Source organism: Erinaceus europaeus, chromosome 9 (assembly GCF_950295315.1).
Source record: "Erinaceus europaeus chromosome 9, mEriEur2.1, whole genome shotgun sequence".
Lineage (NCBI taxonomy): Eukaryota > Metazoa > Chordata > Mammalia > Eulipotyphla > Erinaceidae > Erinaceus > Erinaceus europaeus.
In genome coordinates, this window is record NC_080170.1 from 32964420 (window position 1) to 32990805 (window position 26386).

General features: G+C 41.3%; 1 protein-coding gene across 2 annotated transcripts in view; it reads left to right on the plus strand.

Annotated features, from left to right (window-relative positions):
* The window catches only part of VEPH1 (ventricular zone expressed PH domain containing 1), a 227620-nt gene extending 202714 nt beyond the window's left edge, over positions 1-24906 (plus strand). For both annotated transcript variants that reach the window (XM_007521067.3, XM_060197602.1), the window contains 3 exons: positions 1096-1213; positions 17861-17997; positions 23255-24906. In XM_007521067.3, the coding sequence (XP_007521129.2) occupies positions 1096-1213; positions 17861-17997; positions 23255-23491 (492 nt within the window). In that variant the 3' untranslated portion in view covers positions 23492-24906. The remainder of the gene's footprint in view (positions 1-1095; positions 1214-17860; positions 17998-23254) is intronic.
* Positions 24907-26386: the final 1480 nt, after the last annotated feature.

Here is a 26386-nt window from a genome sequence, read left to right on the forward strand (position 1 = left end):
CAGGAACCTTGGGTTAGGCTCTCTGGTTTAGACCCACCATAAACAAGCTCAGGAAATGGCGGACTGAGTAGACCCACCCTAAACAGTGCAAACTGTGCTTCCACTACTGGGCTCCTGCACATCTTGTTCTAGGGGTGGGGGTCAGAAGAAAGAAACAAAAACCACAGCTCAGCCAAGAGCTAATATAAGCCAACTGAGCTCATGCAAAGCCAGCTAGAACATTAAATCCCTCCTAGAAAAGCAACCTTTGAAGAAGCAGTTCTGACCACCTTATAGCAAAGGATACATCCATTTACATAATTGCGAAGCCCCCAGAGGACAGTATTGCTGTTTAATTTGGTTAGGCTAATAGTCCTCCATCCATTTCTGTGCAGTGCCACTCTCTCCTCCATCTCTTAAACAGAGACGCATTGGCAGGATGCCACAGGGCACAGAAAACATGGCTGTCTTCTTGGTATGTCAGTTCTACTCAACCATCTGGAAGGGGAAGTCAGCTGATGTACTAATAAGTCATCTAAGACATACTGTTCCATTAAGACCACTGTATCCATATTATGGAATAGAATAAAACATAAAGCTGAAAGTGCTAGAGCCAAAGGTTGAATGAGTAAGCCATGTCCCCCTACTCTCCACCAGAGCCTTGTAAAGCCAACCTAAGGGAAAAGATTGTCTTGACAGGGACAACTCATCCTCTGTTGTACATAAAATGTAAATAAAAGACAAATTCCCCAGTAGCATTCCTTTCAGTCACACTGTCACCTGGATGCTCCTGATTTTCGGAAATTTTGGAATCTGGATGTAAGAAAATTCTGGGTCACTCAGTTTGTGACACCCAGCCCTGGGCCCATGCTCACTTCCTTCTGCATCTAAGAAAATCCAATGAAAAAGAAAGGGAGAGAGAGAGAGAGAAAGGAAGTAAAAGAAAATTAGTTCCATGGAAGAGTTTGCCTTCCAGAATTGACCAGCACCTCCTTCCCATCCTCCCCGGAGTCTGAGTGTTGATGTCCCTACTCCACATCCCCTTTTCTGAGCTCAGAATGCTATGTAGTAGGCAGTTTGACTTAACATGCTTTGTACTCTGTGTTCCTGAAACAGGATCTGGACCAGGTACAGCTCCATCTGGAAGAAGTGCGCTTCTTTGACGTGTTTGGCTTCAGCGAGGCAGCGGGGGCGTGGCAGTGCTTCATGTGCAACAACCCGGAGAAAGCATCTGGTGAGAGACCCCCCCCCACCCCATCCTAAGAGTCATTTGTGGTTGGCTGCCTTGAGCACACATCCCCTGGTTGGCTGCCTTGAGCACACATCCCAAGTTGTGATAATTCACAGGCGTGTGTCCAGTCACTTCCGCTTCGTGCTGAGAAAGACATCTCACTAGAGTAGAGAGAGAGAGATGGGGAGATCTTGAAAGGTAGGAAAGAGCAGGAGAAAAAATGGCATCTGTGTATATGTGGCTCTGGAGAAAGTAGCTCTGGATGTCAGGCTCTGAAAGCTTTCTCTACTTCATCTCTGGTCTCCCTGAATTTAACAAGTGAGTGCTTGTCAAGAACCCCAAAGAAATGAGAACACACTAACTAAATGGGGCGGGGGAGAGGTTGGCACATGGCTACACCCACTCCTGGTTACTGTCTTTCCGTGGGTGCACTGAGCAAGAGTGAGACAAGTAGTGAGTAAAGCCTTAGTTACTATAATTATTGGAGGAAAGGCCCCAGGGCTAGTGAGTCACCCTCCTCCTCCCTTAAGCTGCCCAAGGAATCTGTCTGCTGACCTTGTCTCCTCATCCCTGTCAGATACTCAGCTTTCACAAGAATCTTCAGAGGTGAGAACTAACATTTCATTTCATTGATGGGAAAACATAGGCACAGATGACTTCATCATCACTGAGGCCACACTGGTAATGAGCTTATGGTAGTGAGTCAGGACTGGAATCCAGTCTGACTCCAGGGTCCAGGCCCTTAGCCAACTACCATTCTGCCTCCTGTGGAAATAGGTTGATTGGGCATGGTTCAGAATTAGATCCCTGGTATCACCTGTGCCCAAATGATGCTCTGGTTCTCTCTCATGTTCATAAATAAAATTTTTCAGTGGGAGGGGGCAATATGGCAATGGCAGAACTTAGACAGAACACCTGCTTTACCAGGTGCCTGACCCAGGTTTGAGCTTGACCCCCACAGCACTGAAAGGAGCTCCAGTGCTGTGGTTTCTTTCCTTCTCTCTACCTCTCTATATTACTTTAAAAAATTATTTGCTTATTATTATATTGGATAGAGACAAAAATTGAGCTGGAGGGGATAGAGAGAGGGGGAGAGACAGAGACACCTGCAGCCCTGCTTCACCACTTGTGAAGCTTTCCCCCTGCAGGTGGAATTAGGGGTTTGAACCTGTGTCCTTGCACACTGCAGTGTGTGTGCTTAACCAGGCGCACCACCACTTGGTCCCTATATCACTCTCTCTATCTCAAAAAGTCAGCCTGCAGTAGTGAAGTCCGAGAGATTAAAAGGGGGGGGGGGGGCAGGGAGAAGGAGGAAGAAAGGAAGGGAGGAAGGGAGAGGAAAAAAGGAAGGGAGGGAGAAGTGATTGATAGCAAATCAATGTGCAGAAAGTCAGGTTGTCCTTGAAAATGAAGTAAGTCTTCAGTGACATGCCCTCAGGGAGGACACAGAGTCCAGCACTGACCCGGCTTATAAACTGCAATTTAGACCAAGGGTACATTAAGAAAACCCCGATGAGCACAAAGCCACTTATAGAGGAGTATCTCCTAGAAGGCCGCTCCTTACACCAGCTGTGCTGTTCCTTCATTTTAGAATCTGGGCATCTTAAGATTACCCACTGCAGTCAGTCTAAACCTCTGATAACTGCAAAGAATTGAGGCTAGGTTGTGGGGAGGTGGTGAGGGGAGTATTAATTTGGCAGATGGAGCTGTTTAAGGCTTACAGAGAAGTGTCAATTAAAATGCATTACCCGGTGGACCAGGTGTGGCTGAAAGCAGCTGGTGGTTCTGGATGGCAGCCTTGTGAGTACAGACGGTGGCTGATTCCAGGGTCTGAGTGGAAAAGGCACCAGAATCAATGTCCTGATTTTTTTTTCCCTCTTTTGTTGCCCTGGTTGTTTTATCGTATTGTAGTTATTATTTTTATTGCTGTCGTTGTTGTTGTATAGGACAGAGAGAAATGGAGAGAGGAGGGGAAGACAGAGAGGGGGAGAGAAAGATAGACACCTGCGGACTTGCTTCACCACCTGTGAAGCGACTCCCCTGCAGGTGGGGAGTTGGGGGCTCGAACCGAGATCTTTATGCCGGTCCTTGCACTTTGCGCCACCTGCGCCTAACCTGCTGTGCTACCACCTGACTCCCAACACCCTGATTTTTAAAAGTTAACTCAAGCAACTCAGGAATCAGGGCATTGCATGTCTCCATTATAAGCTTTTTCTAATTAGACCTTATTTCACCTATGAAAAAGAGCATGAAAGAACTTTGAGAAAGCTCAGCATAGCGAGGTGCTTTTCTTAGGGGCTCTGAGAAGTACTTAGGATTTGTATCCTGAGTAAATGGAATCCTTAGTTGAATAAATGTTTAAGCATATCTGGCGACAGAAGGCCTCAGGAAGGGAGCTCAAAGTTAAAAGCATAAAGTGTTCCTTGAATATGTTTTCTCAGATTCATTGCCATGCACTTGGAAAGGACATTTTGCGCATTCGCTTTTTCTTATTTGTATTTTTTGCAGTTAAATATAGACAGAGCATACAGCAAAAAAAAAAAAATATTTGAGCAAGGCCAAACATTTATAGCAGGATGTGTTGAATCAAATGTTTGTTCCTGAGAACTTTGACGTGCTTACATTTCTTTCTTCATTTCCTCTTGGTACATGAAAAAAGGATTTGATCCCAAGAGAAATCTATTTTAAACTATTATTTTCCCTCCAAAACTGTTTGACTGCCTGAAAAGATTATTTAGGCTGTTGATTCCATCTTATTTTTATATTAACATATAAATTGTGTACTTAGTCTAAGTGAAGGGTCTACATAATAATGCTGGTAGCAAATATATTATCCACAGAGATAATATTTGCAATTACATGTTGTTTAAATTTTAAATTCAAAGATAGCTAAGATGTAGGAATGAATACTTTACTATTTATTTTATATAACCAGCTTAGTACCTGCATCCCATTTTTCATTTATCTGATGCCTGCTTGTTGTGTTGACTGAATGTCTTCTCCTTGTTGATCTTGGGATAAAATATAAATAAGGTTCAGTATCTCTGCTCTAAAAGGATTCATGATGCAATTAGGACCAAAAGGCACTTATGAAAAAAAATTGACACAGTTGTATGTTGGCTAGCAGACAGTAAATACTTGTTGAGGAAATGAATGAATAATATCTAGTAATAGTAAAGTTGAATATGCCTTGAATATTACAATACAGTACTCCAAGATGGTGACTGTGTGACAACCATCTCCAGTATGTCACCATAGTGGACCCAGTGTGGGCTGACTGTGCCAGGTGGAAGTTGGTGTCTCCTACATCCGAGGGGGATATCCCCAGGGTAAGAGCTGATTGACAGTGGGATTGACAATGAGATCATTGTTTTCAAGTTTTCATTGTTATCATATTTTATATAATATATACATGTATGTATATATATGTATATATAATTGCTGAGCCAGGTGGTGGCACACTTGGTTAAATGCTTACATTACAGTGTGCAAGGACCCAGGTTCAAGCCCCTGGTTCACACCTGCAGGGGGAAAACTTCACAAGTGGTGAAGGAGGGCCGCAGGTGTCTCTCTGTCTCTTTCCTCTCTATCTCCCCCTCTCAATTTCTCTCTATCTCTAGCTAATAAATAAATATATTTTTATTTTTTATTTATTTATTTTCCCTTTTGTAGCCCTTATTGTTTTTTTATTGTTGTTGTAGTTATTGTTGTTGTTGTTGATGTCATTGTTGTTGGATAGGACAGAGAGAAATGGAGAGAAGAGGGGAAGACAGAGAGGGGGAGAGAAAGATAGACACCTGTAGACCTGCTCCACTGCTTGTGAAGCAACTCCTCTGTAGGTAGAGAGCCGGGAGCTCAAACCCAGATCTTTACACCGGTCCTTGCACTTCACGCCACATGCACTTAACCCAATGCACTACCGCCCGACTCCCATAAATAAATATATATATTTTTTTAATCGCTGGTCAACATCTCTCCGAATGAAAAACAAAACATGAAGCAATTAGACAATTCTGATTAAGAGCTGGTGAAACAGCTCACTTGGATAATGTGTTGTGTTGGCATGTGCATGACCCAGGTTTGAGCCTGGCCCCCACTGCACTGGGGGGAAGCTTTGGCGCTGTGGTCTCTTTCACCCCCTCCAAGCCCCTCTTCTCCATCTAAAAAGAAAAGGAAATTTCAATTATACATCAAAAAAGAAGAACTGAAATAGTGGTCCAGGAGGTGGTGCAGTAGATAAAGCATTGTATTCTCAACCTCATGAGGTCCTGAGTTCAATCCCTGGCAGCACATGTGCCAGAGTGGTGTCTGGTTCTTTCTCTCTCTGCATATCTTTCTCATGAATAAATAAACAAATTCTTTCTTTTAAAAAAAGGGCTGAAATATAAGTCCTTCTTACTGGTATATAGTCCAAGCAATGAGACACATTTTGAATCTGAAGCCATCATCTGGTTCACAAGGTTCACAACTTCAGTACATTCTTCTCTTTGATGAAATGTTCATGATCTACTAACTCAAATTTGTCTTCCACCAATTCCTCCACTGACACATGGAAATTTGTAGGAGCTTAATAACTGATACCACCTGGATGTTAGACCAGAAATTATCAGATACCTAGAGGAAAATATTGGCAGAACTCTTTCCACATAAATTTTAAATATATCTTCAATGAAATGAATCCAATTACAAAGAAGACTAAGGCAAGCATAAACCTATGGGACTACATCAAATTAAAAAGCTTCTGCACAGCAAAAGAAACCACTACCAAACCAAGAGTCCCCCTAACCGAATGGGAGAAGATCTTTACATGCCATACATCAGACAAGAGGCTAATAAAAAATATATAAAGAGCTTGCCAAACTCAACAACAAAAAAACAAATAACCCCATCCAAAAATAGGGGGAGGACATGGACAGAATATTCACCACAGAAGAGATCCAAAAGGCCTAGAAACATGGAAAAATGCTCCAAGTCTTTGTCAGAGAAATGCAAATAACGACAACAATGAGATACCACTTCACTCCTATGAGAATGTCATATGTCAAAAATGGTAACAGCAGCAAATGCTGCTAGAGAGGTGGTGGGCAACAAAAGAACCCTCCTGCACTGCTGGTGGGAATGTCAGTTGGTCCAACCTCTGTGGAGAACAGTCTGGAGAACTCTCAGAAGGCTGGAAATGGACCTGCCCTATGATCCTGCAATTCCTCTCCTGGGAATCTATCCTGAGGAACCCAACACACCCATCCAAAAAGATTTGTGTGTACCTATGTTCATAGCAGCACAACTTGTAATAGCCAAAACCTGGAAGCAACCCAGGTGTCCAACAACAGATGAGTGACTGAGCAAGTTGTGTTATATATACACAATGGAATACTACTCAGCTATTAAAAAGGGTGATTTCACAGTTTTCAGCCCATATTAGATGAAGCTTGAAGGAATCATGTTAAGTGAGATAAATCAGCAACATAAAGATGAATATGGGATGATCTCACTCACAGACAGAAGTTGAGAAATAAAAGCAGAAAGGGAAAACACAAAGTAGAACTTGGAATGGGTTTGATATAGTGCACCAAAGTAAAGGACTCGAGTGGGTCAGGGCTGGAATGGTAGTGGAAGCTTTCAGGCCCTGGTGCATGATGGTGGAGAAGGACCTAGGCAGGTGGTGGTGACGTTTTATAGAAAATTAAGAAATTTTACACGTGTCAACAACCGTATTTGCTGTACACCACTACCCCTTTCAATAAAATAAGAAAGGGAGTCGGGCGGTAGCGCAGCGGGTTAAGTGCACGTGTCGCAAAGCGCAAGCACCAGTGTAAGGATCCCGGTTTGAGCCCCCGGCTCCCCACCTGCAGGGGAGTCGCTTCACAGGCGGTGAAGCAGGTCTGCAGGTGTCTTTCTCTCCCCCTCTCTGTCTTCCCCTCTTCTCTCCATTTCTCTCTGTTCTATCCAACAACGATGACATCAATAACAATAATAACTACAACAACAATAAAACAACAAGGACAACAAAAGGGAATAGATAAATAAATATAAAAAAAGAAAAAAACATAAGAAAAAAATAAAACTGATATCAACAAAATATATTTTTATACAATTAGATGCAGGTGAAGTCAAAGGAAATTGAGTATTAAAAACAGACTAGTGATCCCGAAATGATTATAATTGCTGGAGTTTATCATGCTAACCAGGTGCTAAGCTTTATGTGCATCTTTCTCGTCATTATGACCCCACTTTGCAAGAAAGGACACCAAAACAGGGATGTCCAGCAAGTTTCCCAAGGTCACACAGCTAACTATCAGGTGAACCAGGATTTTAATCCAGATTAACTCCTAAATCTGAAATTTCAACTTTTAGGGTAAATCCAAATTAAGGGTATGCCACCACCTGGTCCCTGTTTGTGATTTCCAGACCTATACCTTCCATTGAAGAGCGCAGGTATAGTGTCAGAGCCAATGCCTCCATGTCTTTAACTTCGACTTTGGCCAACTCTCTAAGCCTCAGCCGTGGGCCAATGGCCAGGCCAACATGAGAGAACCAGAATGAAGATGGAATGAAGTCACAGAATGAATGCAACTGGCAGTGATGCTGCTTAGTGCAGTAAGGAAGGGAGTGATGGAGGATTTCACTCAAATGTGGAATAAAGAGAATTGATACACGTGAGCCTGAAATGAAAACATATGTATTGTGTTGTCCAAAAAGTCAAGGTACATTTTTACAAAATATATATATATATATATATATTGTCACAGCATTGCTGACAACTCTATCTGTGACCTTGAGAGAAGTAGAATGGCTACTGCTAAAAGGAGTGGGGCACAGAACTCGGGTGGTGGGAGAAGTGTAGAATTATACTCCTACTCTCTTCTAATCTTGTAAATCAGTACTAAATTACTAATAAACATTACATAAATAAATAAATAAATAAATTTCCAACAATAATTGTCCCATGATATTATATCATGGGAGTATGGATCAACCTGTCAACACCCATGTTCAGCGGGGAAGCAATTACAGAAGCCAGACCTTCCACCTTCTGCAACCCACAATGGCCTTGTGTCCATACTCCCAGAGGGAGAAAGAATAGGAAAACTAGCAAAGGAGGGGATGGGACATGGAGTTCTGGTGGTGGGAATTGTGTGAACTTGTACTCCCTTATCCTATGGTCTTGTCAGTATTTCCATTTTATAAATAAAAATTATAAATAATAAATAAATGAAATTCCAAGAATAATTGTCCCATGGTATTATAAAACTTTGGAAAGAACAAGAAACAATCTACCTGCCTGGTGGCTTTTTCTTCTTAAGAGTCAGAACAATAATGTGTGGGAAGTGACTGCATGCAGGAAATGATTACAGTAGAAAGTATTTCCAATCCACTTGATTGCTGATTCCGTTTCTGATAATTACTTTTTTAAAAGTAAGACTAGAAGATTTTAAAATTGCTGGGATTTCTCAAAACTCCTCAGAGACCTGCCCAGTGGTGTTTATTGCTGTTCTCGATACTCCACGGGAATGAGAGAAGAGAGATTAAGCAAGCAGATTGAACAAAACAGCACTTCTTTCTGGAAATGCAAGCAAACCCCTTCCTCAGCCATCCTCCCATCTCGGAGCTGCTGTCACATGCTGCTAGTAAGGGTTAGTCAGCGATACCATCCAGGAAAACATCTGGCTTTTGAATCAGTCACATTTTTCAAAGTTCTCTTCAAAAGGAGAACTCAGCCATGACTTTTCTCTCTTGGTTCTCAAGACACGTGGATACTTTTGTTCTGACAACACCACTTAAGCACACCACTGAAGGTTTGTCATGGATCCTCCCCTACAACAATGGGCCTCCTCCAAGTGAATATGCTCTTAATCTCTGGATATTGTGACTGTGTAATCACCAGTAGGAGGTCTCTTTAGCTGATAAATTTTCAGCCGGCTCTCTATCCTGATGCCTCACTAAAGCTTGATTTCCCATATCTGTGCAGTAAAAGCATATTGTCCACTACATGACATGTGCTCTCCCCTCTGCTGAGCACTGTCAGCATAATAATGGAATTAAGTGACCTCTCAGGGCATGGCTTCTATGTTAATGGTCTGTGAGACCATTAACATGAAACTTTTCCATTTATATTGTGGTGAACTTTTATTTTATTTTATTTATTTTTACCAGAGCAATACTCAGCTCTGGTTTATGGTAGTGTCTGTGGGTGTGTGTGGGGGGGGGTGGTTTGAACTGGGACCTGGGAGCCTCAGGCTTTAAGGTTTGTGTAATCATTATGCTAACTCCTGGGCCCTTGGTGAACTTTAAAAGCACAAACTCCCATTTGGATAGGATGTGTCTTATGGGTTGACTTTATGATGTTTTCTTCCTACCAATGTTACAACATTGTCTTATGTGCTAAATGTCCTCAGAATATCAAAAGCAGTGCTTACATAAAATGATTTTATATCTTCTTTTATTTTCAGTAGGCACTTAGGTTGTCTCCAGTTCTTGGCAATTATGAGTAATGCTGTGATGACCCTGACCATGACCATGCATGGAAAAGAGACCGATAGAAAGAGAGATAATACATGTATATATATATACATGCATACATACATACATATGTAAATGATAGACATCTTCAAATTATTTATCTTTATGTTCTCTACCAGTACCTGGTATGTAGTGTTATTTAACAAGTATTTGGCATATAGATAGATGACTGAGGAACTCATGAATCCTGTAAGTGATGGAATGACTATGGAAGAATTAAAATTTGTTTTGAAATGCAACTCTAAAACCTAAATCTTCCTCAAAATTAAAAATAAAAATCTTAACTGCAACCCTGATATATCTTCTTCTGTAAAATAACATCTTATAGAAATAAAATGTTGCTCTTTGCAAGAATTCAATGTATTTTACACACCCAATTTAGTATTTTACTAAATAATCACAAAATATTTTACAACGCAAATGTACAGCACACCTAAACTATCCTTGCTTGTAAGCTGTGAATCTTGATGAGAAATAAACTAAAATCCATACCCATTTTTAGTAGAAGTTAATTTTTAGCTTAGGTTAATTTCTGTTTTTCATCCAGTCTTAGTTTCTTTATTATCATTATTATTATCATTATTCATTTTGTCATTTTATCATTTTATTGGGGGGGGATTACTGATTTAGTGGGCAATTGTTGATACATGGGCACAGTTTCTCTTCTCCCGATGATGGGTGTGTGCAAAACACTGTCACCTCCAACTTGGGTCACTTTCACCATCCTGCACCAAGACCCCAAAGCCACTCCCCTCCTCTCCAGAGTCCTTTGCTTTGGGTATTGATTGACTGATTGATTGATTGATTGATAAAATGGGAGTATTGACAAGACCATGGGATAAGAGGGATACAACTCCGTATAGTGACCACCACCAGAACTCTGTATCCAATCCCCTCCCTTGAAAGTTTTCCTATTATTTGTCCCTCTGGGAATATGGACCCAGGATCATAATGGGGTGCAGAAGGTGGGAGGTCTGGCTTCTATAATTGCTGCCCTGCTGAACATGGGCATTGACAGGTCGGTCCATACTCCCAGTCTGACTCTCTCTTTCCCTAGTGGAGTATGGATCTGGGGAACTGGGGTTCCAGGACATCTTGGTGGGCTCATCTGCTCAGGGAAGTCCCACACTGAGCCAATAGTCTTAACTTTACAGAGAGTAGAAGTATCTTCTAGGCCTGAGACTTACAGTAAAGCATCAGTTCCCCAAAGGTCAGCCACAAACAAGTCATTCTGCATGGAAATGTGTCCTTTCATACTTGACACACTGAGGCAAGCCAGTATGTGGAGGAGGGAACAGATCTTAGAGTGACTAAGTCAGCTTCTTATCACACACAGACTCAGAACAGTAATGATAATGATGATTTAAAGGGCTTTTACTGTCTTTTTTTTTTTTTTTAGCAGAGCTAGAGCCTCACACATATATGATTTCATTGCTCCCAGCGTCACTTTTTAATTCAGATGGAGACAGAGAGAAATTCAGAGAGAAAGGGAGAGATACCACAGCACCAGAGCTTCCCCTCATGCCATAGCACCTACCATGTGGTACTGGGACTTGAACCTGGGCAGTGCTCATGGCACACACCCTACCCAGTGAGCTGTTTCTCTGGCCTTGGTGTCATTTTTAAAATAAAGCAGTTTATGCATTCTTTTCCCTTTATCACTGAACTGGAGGGCTAATGGTTTACAGTACAGTTGCTGGCACATGAGTATAGCTTCTCCTCACCCTGCAGTAGCTGCCTACAAACATTCTCACCTCCAACTTGAGTAAGTTTTCCTCACCATCATGTACCAGGACCCCAAGACACCTCGTCCCACCTTCCTTCCCCAGAGTTCTTTGCTTTGGTGCATAGCTTATATATTTTAAATGAGCTCTATGAGAACTGGGAAGACAGCATAATGGTTATGAAAAGACTCTCATGCCTTAAGAGCCAAACTCTCAGGTTCAGTCCCCAGCACCACCATAAACCAGAACTGAGCAGTGCTCTAGTCTTCCTCTCTGTGTCTCTCTTTCTTATTCAAATAAAATCAATCAAAATATTTTGAAAATAAATTTTAAAAATAACTCTACTGATCACCTTTCAGAGTTATTCTAATTTTTTATTTACCTGAATAAAAGATCTCTCATCTCTATTCAGTCCCTCACCCTGCAGTCACTCCTTCACACTCACATGACAGAACTGGTCCTCTCCCTCTACCTATTAACCCCCCCAACACACACACACACACACACACACACACACACACATGCACACACGCACACACACATGCACACACACATGCACACACACACGCACACACACATGCACACGCACACACACACGCACACAAACACGCACACATGCACACACGCACACACACACACTTGTCTCCAGAGCCAGAATAGTGCACACACTCTGCATTTCTTTGCCTCTTCTCTAATCTGGCTTTGAGACTGATTTTTTTTTTTTTATTGAATCTGCTGCTCACTACCTTGGCTCCCAACAAGGACACAGACCTCTTTTGGCCTTTCCTATCTCAGTAAGCATTACACCACCCGATCAATTACACCAGCCAGGGGCCAGATGGTGGTGCACCTGATTGAGCACACATGTGTTACAATGTGCAAGGACCTGGGTTCAAGCCCCTGGTCCCCACCTACATGGGGAAAGCTTTTCAAGTGGAGAAGCAGTACTGCATGTCTCTCTCTCTCTCTCTCTCTCTCTCTCTCTCCCTCCCTCCCTCTCTATCACCCCCTTTCCTCTTGATTTCTGTCTGTCTCAACCCAATAAATAAAGTTAATTAAAAAATTGAAAAGCATTACTTTAAAAAAAAAAAAAAAACACCAGCCAGGCACCCACTGTCCTCTTTCCATCACCCCATCTGACCCAGTGCCCCACACTGTGGATTTTACGATTTCATCTGTTCTTAACTCTGTCTCCTCTCTGCCTCCACACTAATCCTTTTTTTATTTTTAGTTTTTATTGCCACCAGGTCTTATCGCTGGGGCTTGGTGCATACAGGATGAATCCACTGGTCCTGGCAGCCACCTTTTATCTTTGGTTCTTTGGTGTGTGTGTGTGTATGTGTGTGTGTGTGTGTGTGTTTATTGGATAGGATAGAGAGAAACTGAGAAGAGGGAGCAAGAGAGAAAGAGGGAGGGAGAGAGGGAGAGAGAGAGATCTGCTTCACTGCTCCTGCAGCATCGCTCTGCAGCTAGGGAATAGGGGCTCTGGCTCAGTTCCTTGCATTAAGTTTTTATTACCGAATGTTTTGGGCCAAGTGTTGAACCATAACAGATGGCACTTGTGTTAAATAATAAAGCATTGTAGGTGACACTCTAGGTATATCCTAGAATACCAACAAGGTACAGGCAGTTGCTCAGTTTGTATGCATCAGTCAAGTTGAGGACAATGAAATAGCTCACCTGGATAGGGCACTGCCTTGTCATGTGCTTAACCCAGGTTTGCATTTGGCCCCCCACTGCATTGAAGGAAGTTTCAGTGCTATCATCTCTTTCATTCTCTTTCTGCCTCTCTGCCTTCTCTGACAATAAATAAATAAATAAATAAATAAATAGTACAGTCAGTAAGGACATTTTAAACCCTGGTTACAGTAGATCTCATACTTGTGCTGAGTAGTGGCTCACCTGGTAGAGTGCACACGTGACGATGCTTGAGGACCCAACTTGGAGCCCCTGGCCACCACATAAAAACACCTGCATGGCGAGTGGAGGGTGGGGAGTCCAGGAGCAGTGCGGTGATGTTGGGTGCTTCTTTCTCTGTTTCTCCCTCTCTACCTCTGTCTTGGAGCCATGATCAAAAAGAAAAATGGCCTCTCAGCAGTGGAGTTGTGCAGACACCAAACCCCAAGGAAAACCCTGTGGGTGAAGGGAGGAAGGAATAAAGAAGATGAGAGAGAGAGAAGAAAGGGGGGAAGAAGAACAGAAAAAGAAGAGTCCTTTGCCCCAGCCCTGCAATTCTCACTCACTTGAGTGTGTGTGTGAGTGTGTGTGTGTGTGTGTGTGTGTGTGTGTGTGTGTGTGTAGAGAGAGAGAGAGAGAGACTGCAGAATAAGATGGAGAGAACAGAGAGAGCATCACATCACCCTGGCATATGTGATGCCAAATCAAACTAAGGACCTCATACTTACAAGTTCAAAGCTCTAGCATTGTGCCACCTCACAGGCCGCTCGAATGTGCATCCTAACAAAACAGCAGGTAATACCATGGAAGTGACTCACTGAACACAGTTCAGGTCTGCAGCTTCAAAGATAGCAGGTGATGTTTTTAGATCAATACCTCCTCCATTGAGGAGAAAAGCCTAGAAAAACACCCTGGCATTTTAATGGGTATGAAATCATCAAGAAAAAAAAGGGGCTATTTGGCCACATGTGGAATTGCTCTCACCACTGTCAAATGGAGTTTGTCCTATTTTGAGCCCTACAACATCTAGTAGTTCGTCACTGACCTGGTTCTGGATTAAGCCTTCTCGTTTACTCAGTACCAGTTAATAAACATGGCTTTCTAAACACTGCCTGCACATTCATTAGAAACATCCCACTCATTATTACCCTTGGTGATTTCAGAAACCACAGACGCTCAGTCTACTAAGCGTGGCTCCTCTGACCTCCTCGCTCAGTGCCTCTGTCCCTCTTTAAGTAGAGTTCTGTATTCATGGTTGACTACTATTTAGAACTGGCACACACACGAATCAACAAAACCACAGAGGGGAACTGAAGTAAATTTGAAACTCTCAGTCCATACAGAGAAGTTCTCCATGGGCTGAGTAAGCATCAGGATTCCCAGCAGCAGTGATTTCAAGAGCAATCTCAGTACTTATTTAATAACAGAGTTCACCAATGTTTATACCTTTTTTTTTTGCCTCCAGGGTTATTGCTGGGGCTCAGTGCCCGCACTACACATCCATTGCTCCTGGAGGCCACTTTTTCCCCTTTTGTTACCCTTGTTGTTTATCATTGCTGTTAACATTATTGTTAATAGTATTGTTATTGTTGTTGGATAGGATAGAGAGAAATGGAAAGAGGAGGGGAAGACAGAGAGGGAGAGAGAAAGATAGACATCTGCCGACCGCCTCTAAAGTGACCCCCCACTGCAGGTGGGGAGCCGGGGGCTCGAACCGGAATCCTTAGGCTGGTCCTTTTGCTTCACACCATGTGTGCTTAACCTACTGTGCCACTACCTGGCACCCAGTGTTTATACTTTTTGTGTGTGTGTGCTATAATCTGCCTTTCTTGAAGGTGTTTATCTTTAACAAGCAGCAAAAATATCTAAGAGTTCAAATAGTATCACAAATAAAACTTGTTTCAAGCACAATGAAGTTTCAAGACAAGATTGTACTGAAGAATTCAGTTTACTCTGCATTTTCAGTAAATTGGTAAAGAAAAGGAAAAGATCTTTGCAGAAAAAGTCTTGGCCAAATTGTGGTCTTTATTTCAAGTAGTGTGTTACTTGGCAAATGAGAAAAATTTACATAGCCTGTGTGTGCTATGTATGTGTTCCTTACAAACAAGATAGTTTCAGACAATCAACCCCCTCAGAGTGTCATCCTTTTGGGTATTTTCCAAGTGGAAATTGATCACCTTTAGAAAAAATTAGCTCCCACTTGTTTTTTTTTCCTTTTACCAGAGTACTGCTCAACTCTGTCGTATGATGGGACAGGGGATTGAACCTGGGACGATGGAGCCTTCAGGCATGAGAGTTGCTTTGCATAACCATTATGCTATCTACCCCCACCCTCTCAATTTCTCTCTGACTTTCTCCAATAGTAAATTAATTAATTAATTAATTAATTAATTACATTTTTTTAAAGTAAAAACTTATGTGGGGTTTATCATAGCAGGGGTTTATTAGGTACATAAAACCCACAACAGGAAAATAGTCAAGAAATAAAGGCCAGTTAGACATGTGGCAGGAGTCATTAATCATCAGTCCTTAAACTTATTCACCAGCATTCAGCTACAACATATGCCTGGAAGAATAGGATCACTGTCTTGGGGAAGAGCAGACAGTGGAAGGGAGGTGAGAAGAGAACAGTCAAACACTTAAGTAATCTACCATAGGACAAAGGAATCCTCCTGCACTGTTGGTGGGAATGTAAATTGGTCCAACCCCTGTGGAGAGAAATCTGGAGAACCCTCACAAGGCTAGAAGTGGGCCTATCTTATGACCCTGCAATTCCTCTCCTGGGGATGTAGCCTAAAGAACCAAACACACTCATCCAAAAAGATTTGTGTATACCTATGTTCATAGCAGCACAATTTGTAACAGTCAAAACATAGATGCAATCCAGGTGTCCAACAAGAGGTAAGTGGCTGAGTTAGTTGTGGTATATATATGAGTACTACTCAGCTATTAAAATTATGAATTCTTCTTCACCTCATCTTGGAGGGAGCTTGAAAGAATCATGTTAAGTGAGATAAGCCAGAAAGAGAAGGATGAGTATGGGATGATTGCAGTCATAGAGGGAAGACGAAAAACAACAGAAGGGAAAACACAAAACAGAACTTAGACTGGGTTTGGTGTATTGCACCAAAGTAAAAGACTAGGGGTGGAGGGGTGGTAATGTGTACAAGTCAAGGAACATGATGACAGAGGAGGACCTAGTGGGGGATAGATTGTTATGTGGAAAACTGAGAGATGTTACACATGTACAACTACAGTATTTTAGTTACTGTTGACAGTAAACCATTAATCCCCCCAATAAAGAAAAAAAAAGTAACTTCTCATGCCCATAATCCCTTAAGAGTTTAAATATGTCTGTCATATGCTCTTGACATCACCTTTATGTCTCTTATGTTCATATCCCATAATTCCTTTTGCTCACAATAAGTAAAACAGTGTTCCCAACACTGAGGATTGAAAAAAGAGCCTCGGGTATGTAAAGATTGACTCTACCTGCAGAGCCACCTCCCAACCACCATTTCATTATTTGTTTCCATCCTGAAAAAAATGCAGTGAAGAAAAATCCTACTCTCTAAGTTAGGTATTTGACTTATATTGAAAAAGAAAAGCAATAATGTGAAAAGGATAGGTTACATTCATTCATATACTATCAAATAGGCATTACCTGAATTCTGAAGTGATGTTACAAACTTCTCTACTTTCAAGATGCAGTGAAAATTCAATTGTTGGAAGTATGCCTGAGAAATCAGATGTTTTCAAATGAATTTGAAATTTGAAAAGTGAATCTTTTCTTGTTGGTTTTAAAAAGAAAATGAATTTCTTCAAGTCGGTGTCTAAACTTCTGGCATTACAATGGATCTCCAGACTCTGTGATTAAGTGTAATCATGTAAACTCTAGTTCAATGTAAAATAGATCCATTCAGTCAGATGTTTGTAGCCTCCTCACTGTGTACCAGGCACTGTGCTAGATGCAAATATACAATAGTGAGCAAAGCTGAAGCCCTGCCCCCACAGAGCAGATAACTGAGTAATAAAGATATGACTCAGGTAAACACCAGTAACTGTCTACAGACTGTGTAAAACAAACTTGCTGGTGCCACGAGAGCATTTCTAGCAGGGGAACTACTCTGGTCTGGGTTTAGGGAAGGCATCCCAAAGGAAACAACATTTGACTTAAATGTGGAGTGATTAGTTGCTGATTAGATGAAGATGGGAATGTGTAAGGTGGAGAGAAAGTATGTTCCAGAGAGTGGAAACAATCATGTTGAAAAGAGTTGGGTGAGTCTGCCATGGCAGCTGCTATAACTTCAAGAAAACACATCGCTGGAGCCTGTATTGACTTTTGCTGCCAAATAACCAAACATACTTGCTTTGTGATTATGTATAAAGCAATGTTTCTGAGCAATTCATGTGAACAAGAGAGTTAAGAGTCATGGAAAGCTGAGTATCTGGAAGAAACTTAAAAACTGCTAACCAGATGTTCCTTTAGTGAAGGATACTCTCTTTGAAAATCGCAATGAGGGCTTTCAACACATTTCCATTATCATGTCTAAATGGTGCATTCTTTCAGGGACAAAGGGGGGAAGTTTAACCAAATTCATAATGTATTAGCCTGCTTCCCAAAGCTGCTCACTGGATTCTGGTTCACTATATAATTCAGACTTTTGATCGCTTGCCAAAATAAAAGAAGGGGAAATAAGTGGCTTAATCACTCTGTTACCTTCCACAGTTGTAAATCAAGAAGGCCAGCCCCTCATAGAGGGAAAATTGAAAGAGAAGCAAGTCAGATGGAAGTTCATCAAAAGATGGAAAACTCGTTATTTCACATTGGCGGGGAATCAACTCCTGTTTCAGAAAGGAAAATCTGTAAGTTCGATGTCATTTTTACATTTAATTTTTAGGCCTTTAATATTTGCAAGGGCAGCACTTTGTCTTGAGTTCAAATGCCAGGATTTTTTTTTCTTCTTCTCCATTTTATAATGTTAGTGTCTGGAGGATTTGGCTTTGTTGTATTTTTTTGTTTGTTTGTTTTTTCTTACAAACATCTGACTATTCTGTTCATGCCTGTGTAAGTTGGTTCACTATCCCTTTTCAGTTTATTATGGGAGTTTATTATTTTATTTTTATCCATTTATTTATTATTGGATAGAGACAGAGAGAAATTGAGGGGGGAAGAGAGAGCAAGAAACAAATACCTGCAGCATTGCTTCACCACTCAAGAAGCTTTCCCCTTGTTGGAGAGGGCCAGGGGCTGGAACTTGCATCTTTGCACACTGTGATATGTGCACTTAACCAGGTGCACCACTACCTGGTCCTTATGAGTTTTTATTGATGATCAACTGCCGATGAACTAACCGGTGATCCTGGCCTGAGCACTGTGCTTTTTGTTTCCTCGTGGATCACCTATGTAAATGTCTGAGAAGGATAAAATTGAATCAGGTTCATGTCATGTGACTACAAAGTACGTTCCTAAATGAGTTTGTCCTGTTCCACACAGTCAGGAGCAAACCACACTGTGCTGTGTTAAAGAATGAAAGGCTTTAAATTACCTAAACATTAATATTCCTGATGAACATGTGCACTGTATCTTTAGAATGCTTGTTATAAGGTTTACTTGAACTTTACTCCATAGGATTCAAGCGTGATATGGCTGAATTACTCCTGATCTGTGCTCTTTTACTTTAAAAAATGATCTTAATGTTTTAAAGTAAAAAAAAATAATAATAATTAAATGACCCAGCACAGCAGACAGAGCACCAAACTTGTATGCATGAAATTACAAGTCTGATTACTCTGAAACTGGGTCTCTTTCTTTGCCTGTATTATAGGATATGCACGTGTATATAGTTTTTACACACATTGTAAGAATCACTGTTTCTGTGCCTGAAAACCTTTTTGAAAAGAAAGAATAATGATGTGTTTGCTCACTTTACACAGTAGACTCAAAGGAACTTTTTTTTAGTATAAAATTACAATTAAATGTGCTCAAGTCTCTAAAATGAACATCTGAATTTCATATTGTTATTAAAGAAATCAGGAATGGCAGTTCAGATGTCGTGATCTCTCACTTCTCAAGACAAGGCAGATGTTGTATATATTTATCCTAAATTCAAATCATGACCCTTATAATTAGTAATTTGGTGTTATTTGATAAAGCTTAAAAAGTGAGCTATTCTGTAATTGGTTGATTTGTTTGACAATTCTTTTTTTTTCATTTTTTTAAATATTTATTTTATTTATTTATTCTCTTTTGTTGCCCTTGTTGTTTTATTGTTGTAGTTATTATTGTTATTGTCGTTGTTGGATAGGACAGAGAGAAATGGAGAGAGGGAGGGGAAGACAGAGAGGAGGAGAGAAAGACAGACACCTGCAGATCTGCTTCACCGCCTGTGAAGCGACTCCTCGCAGGTGGGGAGCCGGGTTCGAACAGGGATCCTTATGCAGGTCCTTGTGCTTTGTGCCACCTGCGCTTAGCCTGCTGCGCTACCGCCCGACTCCCTGTTTGACATTTCTTAAAGGAAAATAATGGTCTGCCATTTGAGAACTCTGGCAGAAACTGTGAGTCAAATACTGGGAAATAGTATAATATAGTCTGAGGATGAAGCACATTTGCTCTTAACCCAAGGGCACCATAACTTAGCAGTGGTCAGTGGAAGTGTCAGCCACTTCATAAAAGCCTTTTCTTGTAAATGAGAGAAATGTGCATTTTCAAATCAGAACTGAAAGATTGCCTGGCTAACGTGGGGGGTGCCTCTTCCCCGGGCAAGTGCTCTCTGGGTTGGAGAGAACTAAACCAGACTCAGCCTGGGCTGCTACTCACTCAGCGATGCGGGAGATAGATGACTCAAGAACTCGTGGCAGCGTGGTAATGCAAAAGGATCTATTGATCAGAGAGCCAATGATCAGAGAGCCAATTCTTTTATAGGATAAAACCGGGAAGTGGCAAGTCGGAAATGGAAATGGCTAGGAAAGGGGGTGGAGAAAGGCAAAAGCAGGCTGGGAAGGTAGAAGCTTCCTTAGCAACTGTTGTGAGGGTTTTAACCGGTGGGATTAATGTTACCCTACAGGCAGGGCGGGTCTTGAGGTAGAAAGAAGGTAGATCAATGGGTGGGGATCTTTCAGGCAAAACAAAGATTATGTAAATAGGCCATAGTGTCAGCAATGCAGGGGGTGCTGGCTTCATGCCCAACAAAAGATTACAGTGTTATTTTCCACTACAGCATTCTTAAGGTCATGGGCATACTTCAGTTTTTTAGAGACTTATCTTGTTTATTCATATGTTTGTTTGTTTTTTAGTGAGTAGAGACATAAATCAAGAGGGTTTGGGTGGGAAAAGAGAGTGAGAAAGAATGAGAGACACCTGCAACAGGGCTTCACTGCTTATAAAAGCTACCCCCTACAGGTAGGGACAAGGGGTTTGAATCCAGGTCCTTGCACATTATAACATGTGTGCTCTACCATGTGTACCACCACCTGGTCCCTCCTACATATTTCTGTTTGGTTAATTCACTGTAGATAACAGTGGTGATTCCCTCCCTCCTTCTCACCCTCTTTCCTTTCCTTTCTTTTTCCTGCCAGAGCTCCACTGGGGCTTGCTTCACACCTACAAAGTCTACCACACCCAGTAGACATTTTTTTCTAAATAGAAGATGAAAGGGAGTGACAGGGGTAGGGGTGGCAGGCTGTGGCACACCCGGTTAAATTCACATGGTACTATGTGTAGGATACACACAAGTACCCAGGTTGGAGCCCCTGCTCCCCACCTATAGAGGTCCACCTCACAAACGGAGAAGCAGGTCTGCAGATGTCTTTCTCTCTCCCTCCCTATTTCTCTCTTCTCTCTCAATCTATGGAATGAAAAGGAGGGAAAAAAAATGACCACCAGACGGTAGATTTGTAGTGCTGGCACCAAGCCCCAGCAATAATCCTGGAGGCCAGGAAAATAAATGAATAAATAAATAAATAAATGGAGAGAAGAAACACCACATGACAAAGTATGTGCTCTACCAAGTGAGCCATTTTCTGGTAACTTTTTCTGTAATCACTTCCTCTGTGTATCCATTTCTGTACTATAGTCTAATGGGAATAAATACTAACTCATTACTGACAAGAACTAAACTGTAAACCAAATTAAGCTAACAAACTATTGTCTAGTGCAGCTATCTTCAAACTGTATCCTTTATAACTTCTGAAAGAATTTTGAAAAAATCTAGGATCTTAGAGCATTCTATCAACAACTTTATCGTATATTTAAATAGTTGCACAGATTGTAACTTCTGTAAGTCCTATCACTTTAAAATGAAAAGATCACCTGGGGGAAAGCTTCACAAGTGGTGAGGCAGAGCTGCAGGTGTCACTTTTTTCCTCTGTCCCTCTCTCCCCTTCCCTCTGGGTTTCTCTCTGTCTCTATCCAATAAAATAAAATAAAATACATTAAAATGATAATAATAAATCATAAATAAATTTAACCATTTGAATAAAATATAGCAATCTGACACCTAAAACTATCCATTTTTCTTAAACATTCACATTGTTTCTTCTCTCCTAGACAATGTTCGTTTGTTTTTACCAGAACACTAGTCAGCTCTGACTGACATATAGTGATGTGGAAGATTGAACCTGGGACCTCAGAGCTCAGGCATGAAAGTCTTTCGCAAAGTCATTGTGCAATCTCCCTCACAATTTGTTTATTTATCAGAACACTACTCAGCTCTGGCTTATGGTAGTGTTGGGGATTTAAGCTGGGGCCTTGGAGTCTCAGACATGAAAGTCTTTTGCATAATTGCTATCCTATATATCCAGCACAACTCTCTTTGAAATAATATTTGGTTCTCTCCCCATCAGCATTTTATCCTGATCATCTTGTCACAGTCACTGCAGTAAAACTACAGATATAAACTAAAATAAAATAGAATTACCTTAATTCCTTGTGACCAGTATTTTCTAAGTGTTAGGGTTTTTATTGTCTTTTTAGAAAATTATATCATTTAGGAAAAGTAATAAATATAATAAACAGGTATTAAATATTAAAAATAAAATATTACTGGGTATGCATCTCTTACTGAAACAGTGACTGTGCTGCTTTGGCTGATGGTTTCCCTGACACCTGTGTTTGGAGTTGTCTTTGTTTGATGCTCCTGAGATCCTCCTAAGTTGAACGACTCACATAGCAACTTTGGGATGATGTGTCTTTTCACAATTAACTGTGCAAAGTGAGAGATGCAATCATTGGAAAGAAGAGGTGGGAAAGAAGGATAGATTCTCAGTCACTGGTACCTCTTCCAGGCAACAAATATACTCAGGGGATGCTTGAGTCCTAAAAAACAATTGAAAACGTCTGACACCTTGAGACGCTTTGTGCATCCCATGGTGATGACTCTGATGTGTAGAGGTGCTTTAGTGCCTATTTTGAGGTAAAGGAGATGAAACACCATTAAATAGCCCTCCGTTAGTGTTCATAAGTAAACCCTGCTTCCAAAACTCCAAAGGATTTCAAAAGTGGTTTGATCTGCTTAAACATCAGAATCCTGTTTGTTCAGCTTTTACCTCTTTCTCAGAAATAGCACAAAGGAAAATTCCAGTTCATGCCCACCAAATCACTCCTACATTAACAGTACATACTGCATTTTGCTCTAATCAGACAGTGTTTATATCAAGAGAAAGTGGCATAGATGAAAGAAGCATTTTCCCCCAATCCCAGTGTGTGTGTGTGTGTGTGTGTGTGTGTGTGTGTGTGTGTGTGTGTGTGTGTGTGTTTAAAACCAAAGCACTGCTCAAAGGTATGGCTTATGATGACACGGAGGACTGAACCTGGGACTTTAGAGCCTCAAGCATGACAGTCTCTTTGCATAACCATCATGCTACTTCCCCAGTCCAATAATTTTCTTTTTTTTCATCCAATAATTTTCTATACGTTAGCAATATTGTACCAACTTAGACTATAATGAAGGCTTAGGTGTTCAGTCCATCCCTTGTTCTAATGAGAGACCTAAGTATGTGAAATAACAGAGATTTTGGACCTTATAAGTGAATATTCTGATCCTCTTGGGAAACTCTGTAGTAGACAGAGACCTGTCCCCTCTCTGGGAACCAGTTCACAGTCTCTCCTTCCCATGCATTTCAGAAAGACGACCCCGACGACTCCCCGATCGAACTCAGCAAAGTACAGAGTGTGAAAGTCGTGGCCAAGAAACGCAGGGACCGCTCTCTCCCACGGGCTTTTGAAATCTTCACTGACAGTAAGACTTATGTTTTCAAGGCCAAAGATGAGAAGAACACAGAAGAGTGGCTCCAGTGCATCAATGTGGCAGTTGCCCAGGCCAGAGAACGAGAAAGTAGGGAAGTCACCACTTATCTGTAGGGATCTTTATGATGGGCTCGGCATCATCCTTGACAAAGTACAATAAGGCGATAAGTTCACCAAGACATGTTGTTTTGATGAAACGCCAGTGCAACAGTCACCCCCTGAGAAGCAGGACCTAACAGGGACAACACTCTGTAAATTGTGTATGCTGGTGACATGTGAATTTACTCACACCATCTGTGTGTTCACTTAAGGAAAAGGTGCTATAGATAGTGTGGGGCCAGAAGGCAGGCAGTCGATAAATTATCACTGTAATGGACTGAATGATCTATCCCAGGGAAGATTTTAAGCACATCCAGTGAGAGCCACAGTCTACCAAGATATTAAAAAGGAGGGAGGGAAAAAAGCTATTAGAAAAAGTCAAATGAATCAACATTTGAGGAAAATTATGAAACTTACTTCTACACATATAGTTAATTACACCTATCCTCTCCTACTACAAATAAGATTCACACATGGTAAATGGTTGGTTATTAAATTAAGCCAATTATGTAATTGTCTGTTTTTCCAAACTTTTTAAATGACTATTTCTTCTGGACTTGTGTAATATACTTCAATGTTTAGACACCTACCCAGAGCAGTGAGTATAAAATACACTAAGCAGGATGGGGTAGATAACATAATGGCTATGCAAAGAGACTCTCAAGCCTGAGCCTCCAAAGTCCCAGGTTTGATTCCCCACACCACCATAAGCCACAGCTGATCACTGCTCTGGTAAAAAAAAAAATAGACTATGTATAGGAAATGATTCTTAGATCTTCAGAGCATGTGCTAGCTCCATTCAAATTAGAGATTTTAAAGTTCTATAATTGTCTTCTTTGCATTCTACTTTCTACTGCCTTCAAAGGACAAATAATTACTGGGTTTTATCACAAGCCCCCCCCCCATTTTTAATTAGTTGTGGGAGATGAAATGTTGGGATGAGTCCCAATAACACACACTTGGTACAATCTCTACCCCTTGTGTGTGGTGGTGCTTCTAATGGCAAGAATACAGCAAAAGGAAGATGACTGTCTTTCCAGTGGCTATGCTATACTATATGGCAAAAGCCAAGACAAGTCACAGGTGTGATTAAGTTGCCTAACCCACTAACAGAGCTAATTGAAGAGACATAATCCTGGAGGAGCCTGACATAATAGAGGATCCCCTTTGAGAGAGGCTGGAGAAGTCTGAGACTCTGACTTGGACTAAGTAAGCAAGAGGCCATGAGCTCTACAGCTGTAAGGAAATAAGATAAAATCCAGCCAACAACCAGTAACTTTAGAAGAGGTCCCCAAGCTTCAGATAAGAGCCAGCCCCGCTCAACACCTTGACTGCTGCTTTCTGACACCCTGAACTCTCTGGCCCAGTGGGGCCATGCGTGGACTCCTGACCCACAGGAACTATACAATAATAAATACATTCTGGCACAAGCTGCTAAGTTTGTGATGATTTTGGGAACTATCAATAGATTACTAATACAGAACCTAATTTGAAATATAGAATTTAAAGTGTTTTCTTTTTTTCCTGAATGTGTTCAGGGTGTAATCTAGTGTAGAAATCTGGGAAAGATTGTAAATTACTAATCTCCTGAATTCTACCCCCAACTCTACAGCTAACTCACTATGACGGGAAAGATAGTAGAGGTCAAATTTGAGGGGGTGGGCGAAGGGAATTAGTTAATTTAACATGGCGTGTGAGGGTACTGTGAGTCAAAGAAACTATTACAAGCTGCAAAGAGAGTTCCAGAGGCCATTTTAGTTCACTGACTATATGGATGACTGTTGAAAATACAGAATTAGGGAGTCGGGCTGTGGCGCAATGGGTTAAGGGCAGGTGACGCAAAGCACAAGGACCGGCGTAAGGATCCCAGTTCAAGCCCCCGGCTCCCCACCTGCAGGGGAGTCGCTTCACAAGTGGTGAAGCAGGTCTGCAGGTGTCTATCTTTCTCTCCCCTTCTCTGTCTTCCCCCTCCTCTCTCCATTTCTCTGTCCTATCCAACAACAACGAAACAATAATAACTACAACAATAAAAAAAAACCAAGGGCAACAAAAGGGAATAAATAAATAAAATAAATATTTTTAAAAGAAACTACAGAATTAGATGAAATCATTCTGGTTGAATAAGACAAAAGAATTAATAAGATCCTTCTTTGGCACAGCAGCAACTAAGTCAAATAGGCTAAATGGACTTGATTAGTATTCATAGGTGATATAGACTGAGGAAAATGATGTCATAAAAGCCAAGTGAAAAAATGGTCTTCACAAAGAGATTAATAATGTGAAATTCCAAGTGGCGGTCATTTAAGATTTAAAATTAATAATAAGTTTGCAGTAAGGAAGCAATCGGTGTTGTCATGCAGAAGAATTTCAAGGACTTGCATGTGTCAACATGGAGATGACAGCCAGAGCTAGGCAATGTGCTAATCAAAAACAAAATGCAAAATCAAGGCCAGCTTGACAGTTCACCTGTGAGGGTTCCAGTTTTGCCATCTACAAATCTACAAAACCCAGGTTTAAATCTGGGTCCCCACCACATTGGGACGGGATGAGGTGGGACACTTCAGTGCTGTGGTATGCCCCCCAACCCCAGTGTATAAGACAATTCTCAAAGTCTTTGAACTAGCTATATAAAAAAAAAAAAAAAAAGTCAATGTATGGAGTGTAAAGAATGGCCTTTCTGGTCTTGTTCCATGATACATAATTCTAAGGGTAAGCAAATTCTCCTTGGCTCAGCCTCCCCCATGAAATCTAAGAACTCTCCAGCTTCTCACTGGCATTCCTGTGGCTGCTGCCTCGCCAGACTGTCCTTTCCCCAGAAAGCTTCCACTCCTGGTCCTAATCAAAGGAAAAACCACTTTCCCAAGCATTGTGAAACCCTCAAAAGTGCTGGTATGGACACAGTTATCACTG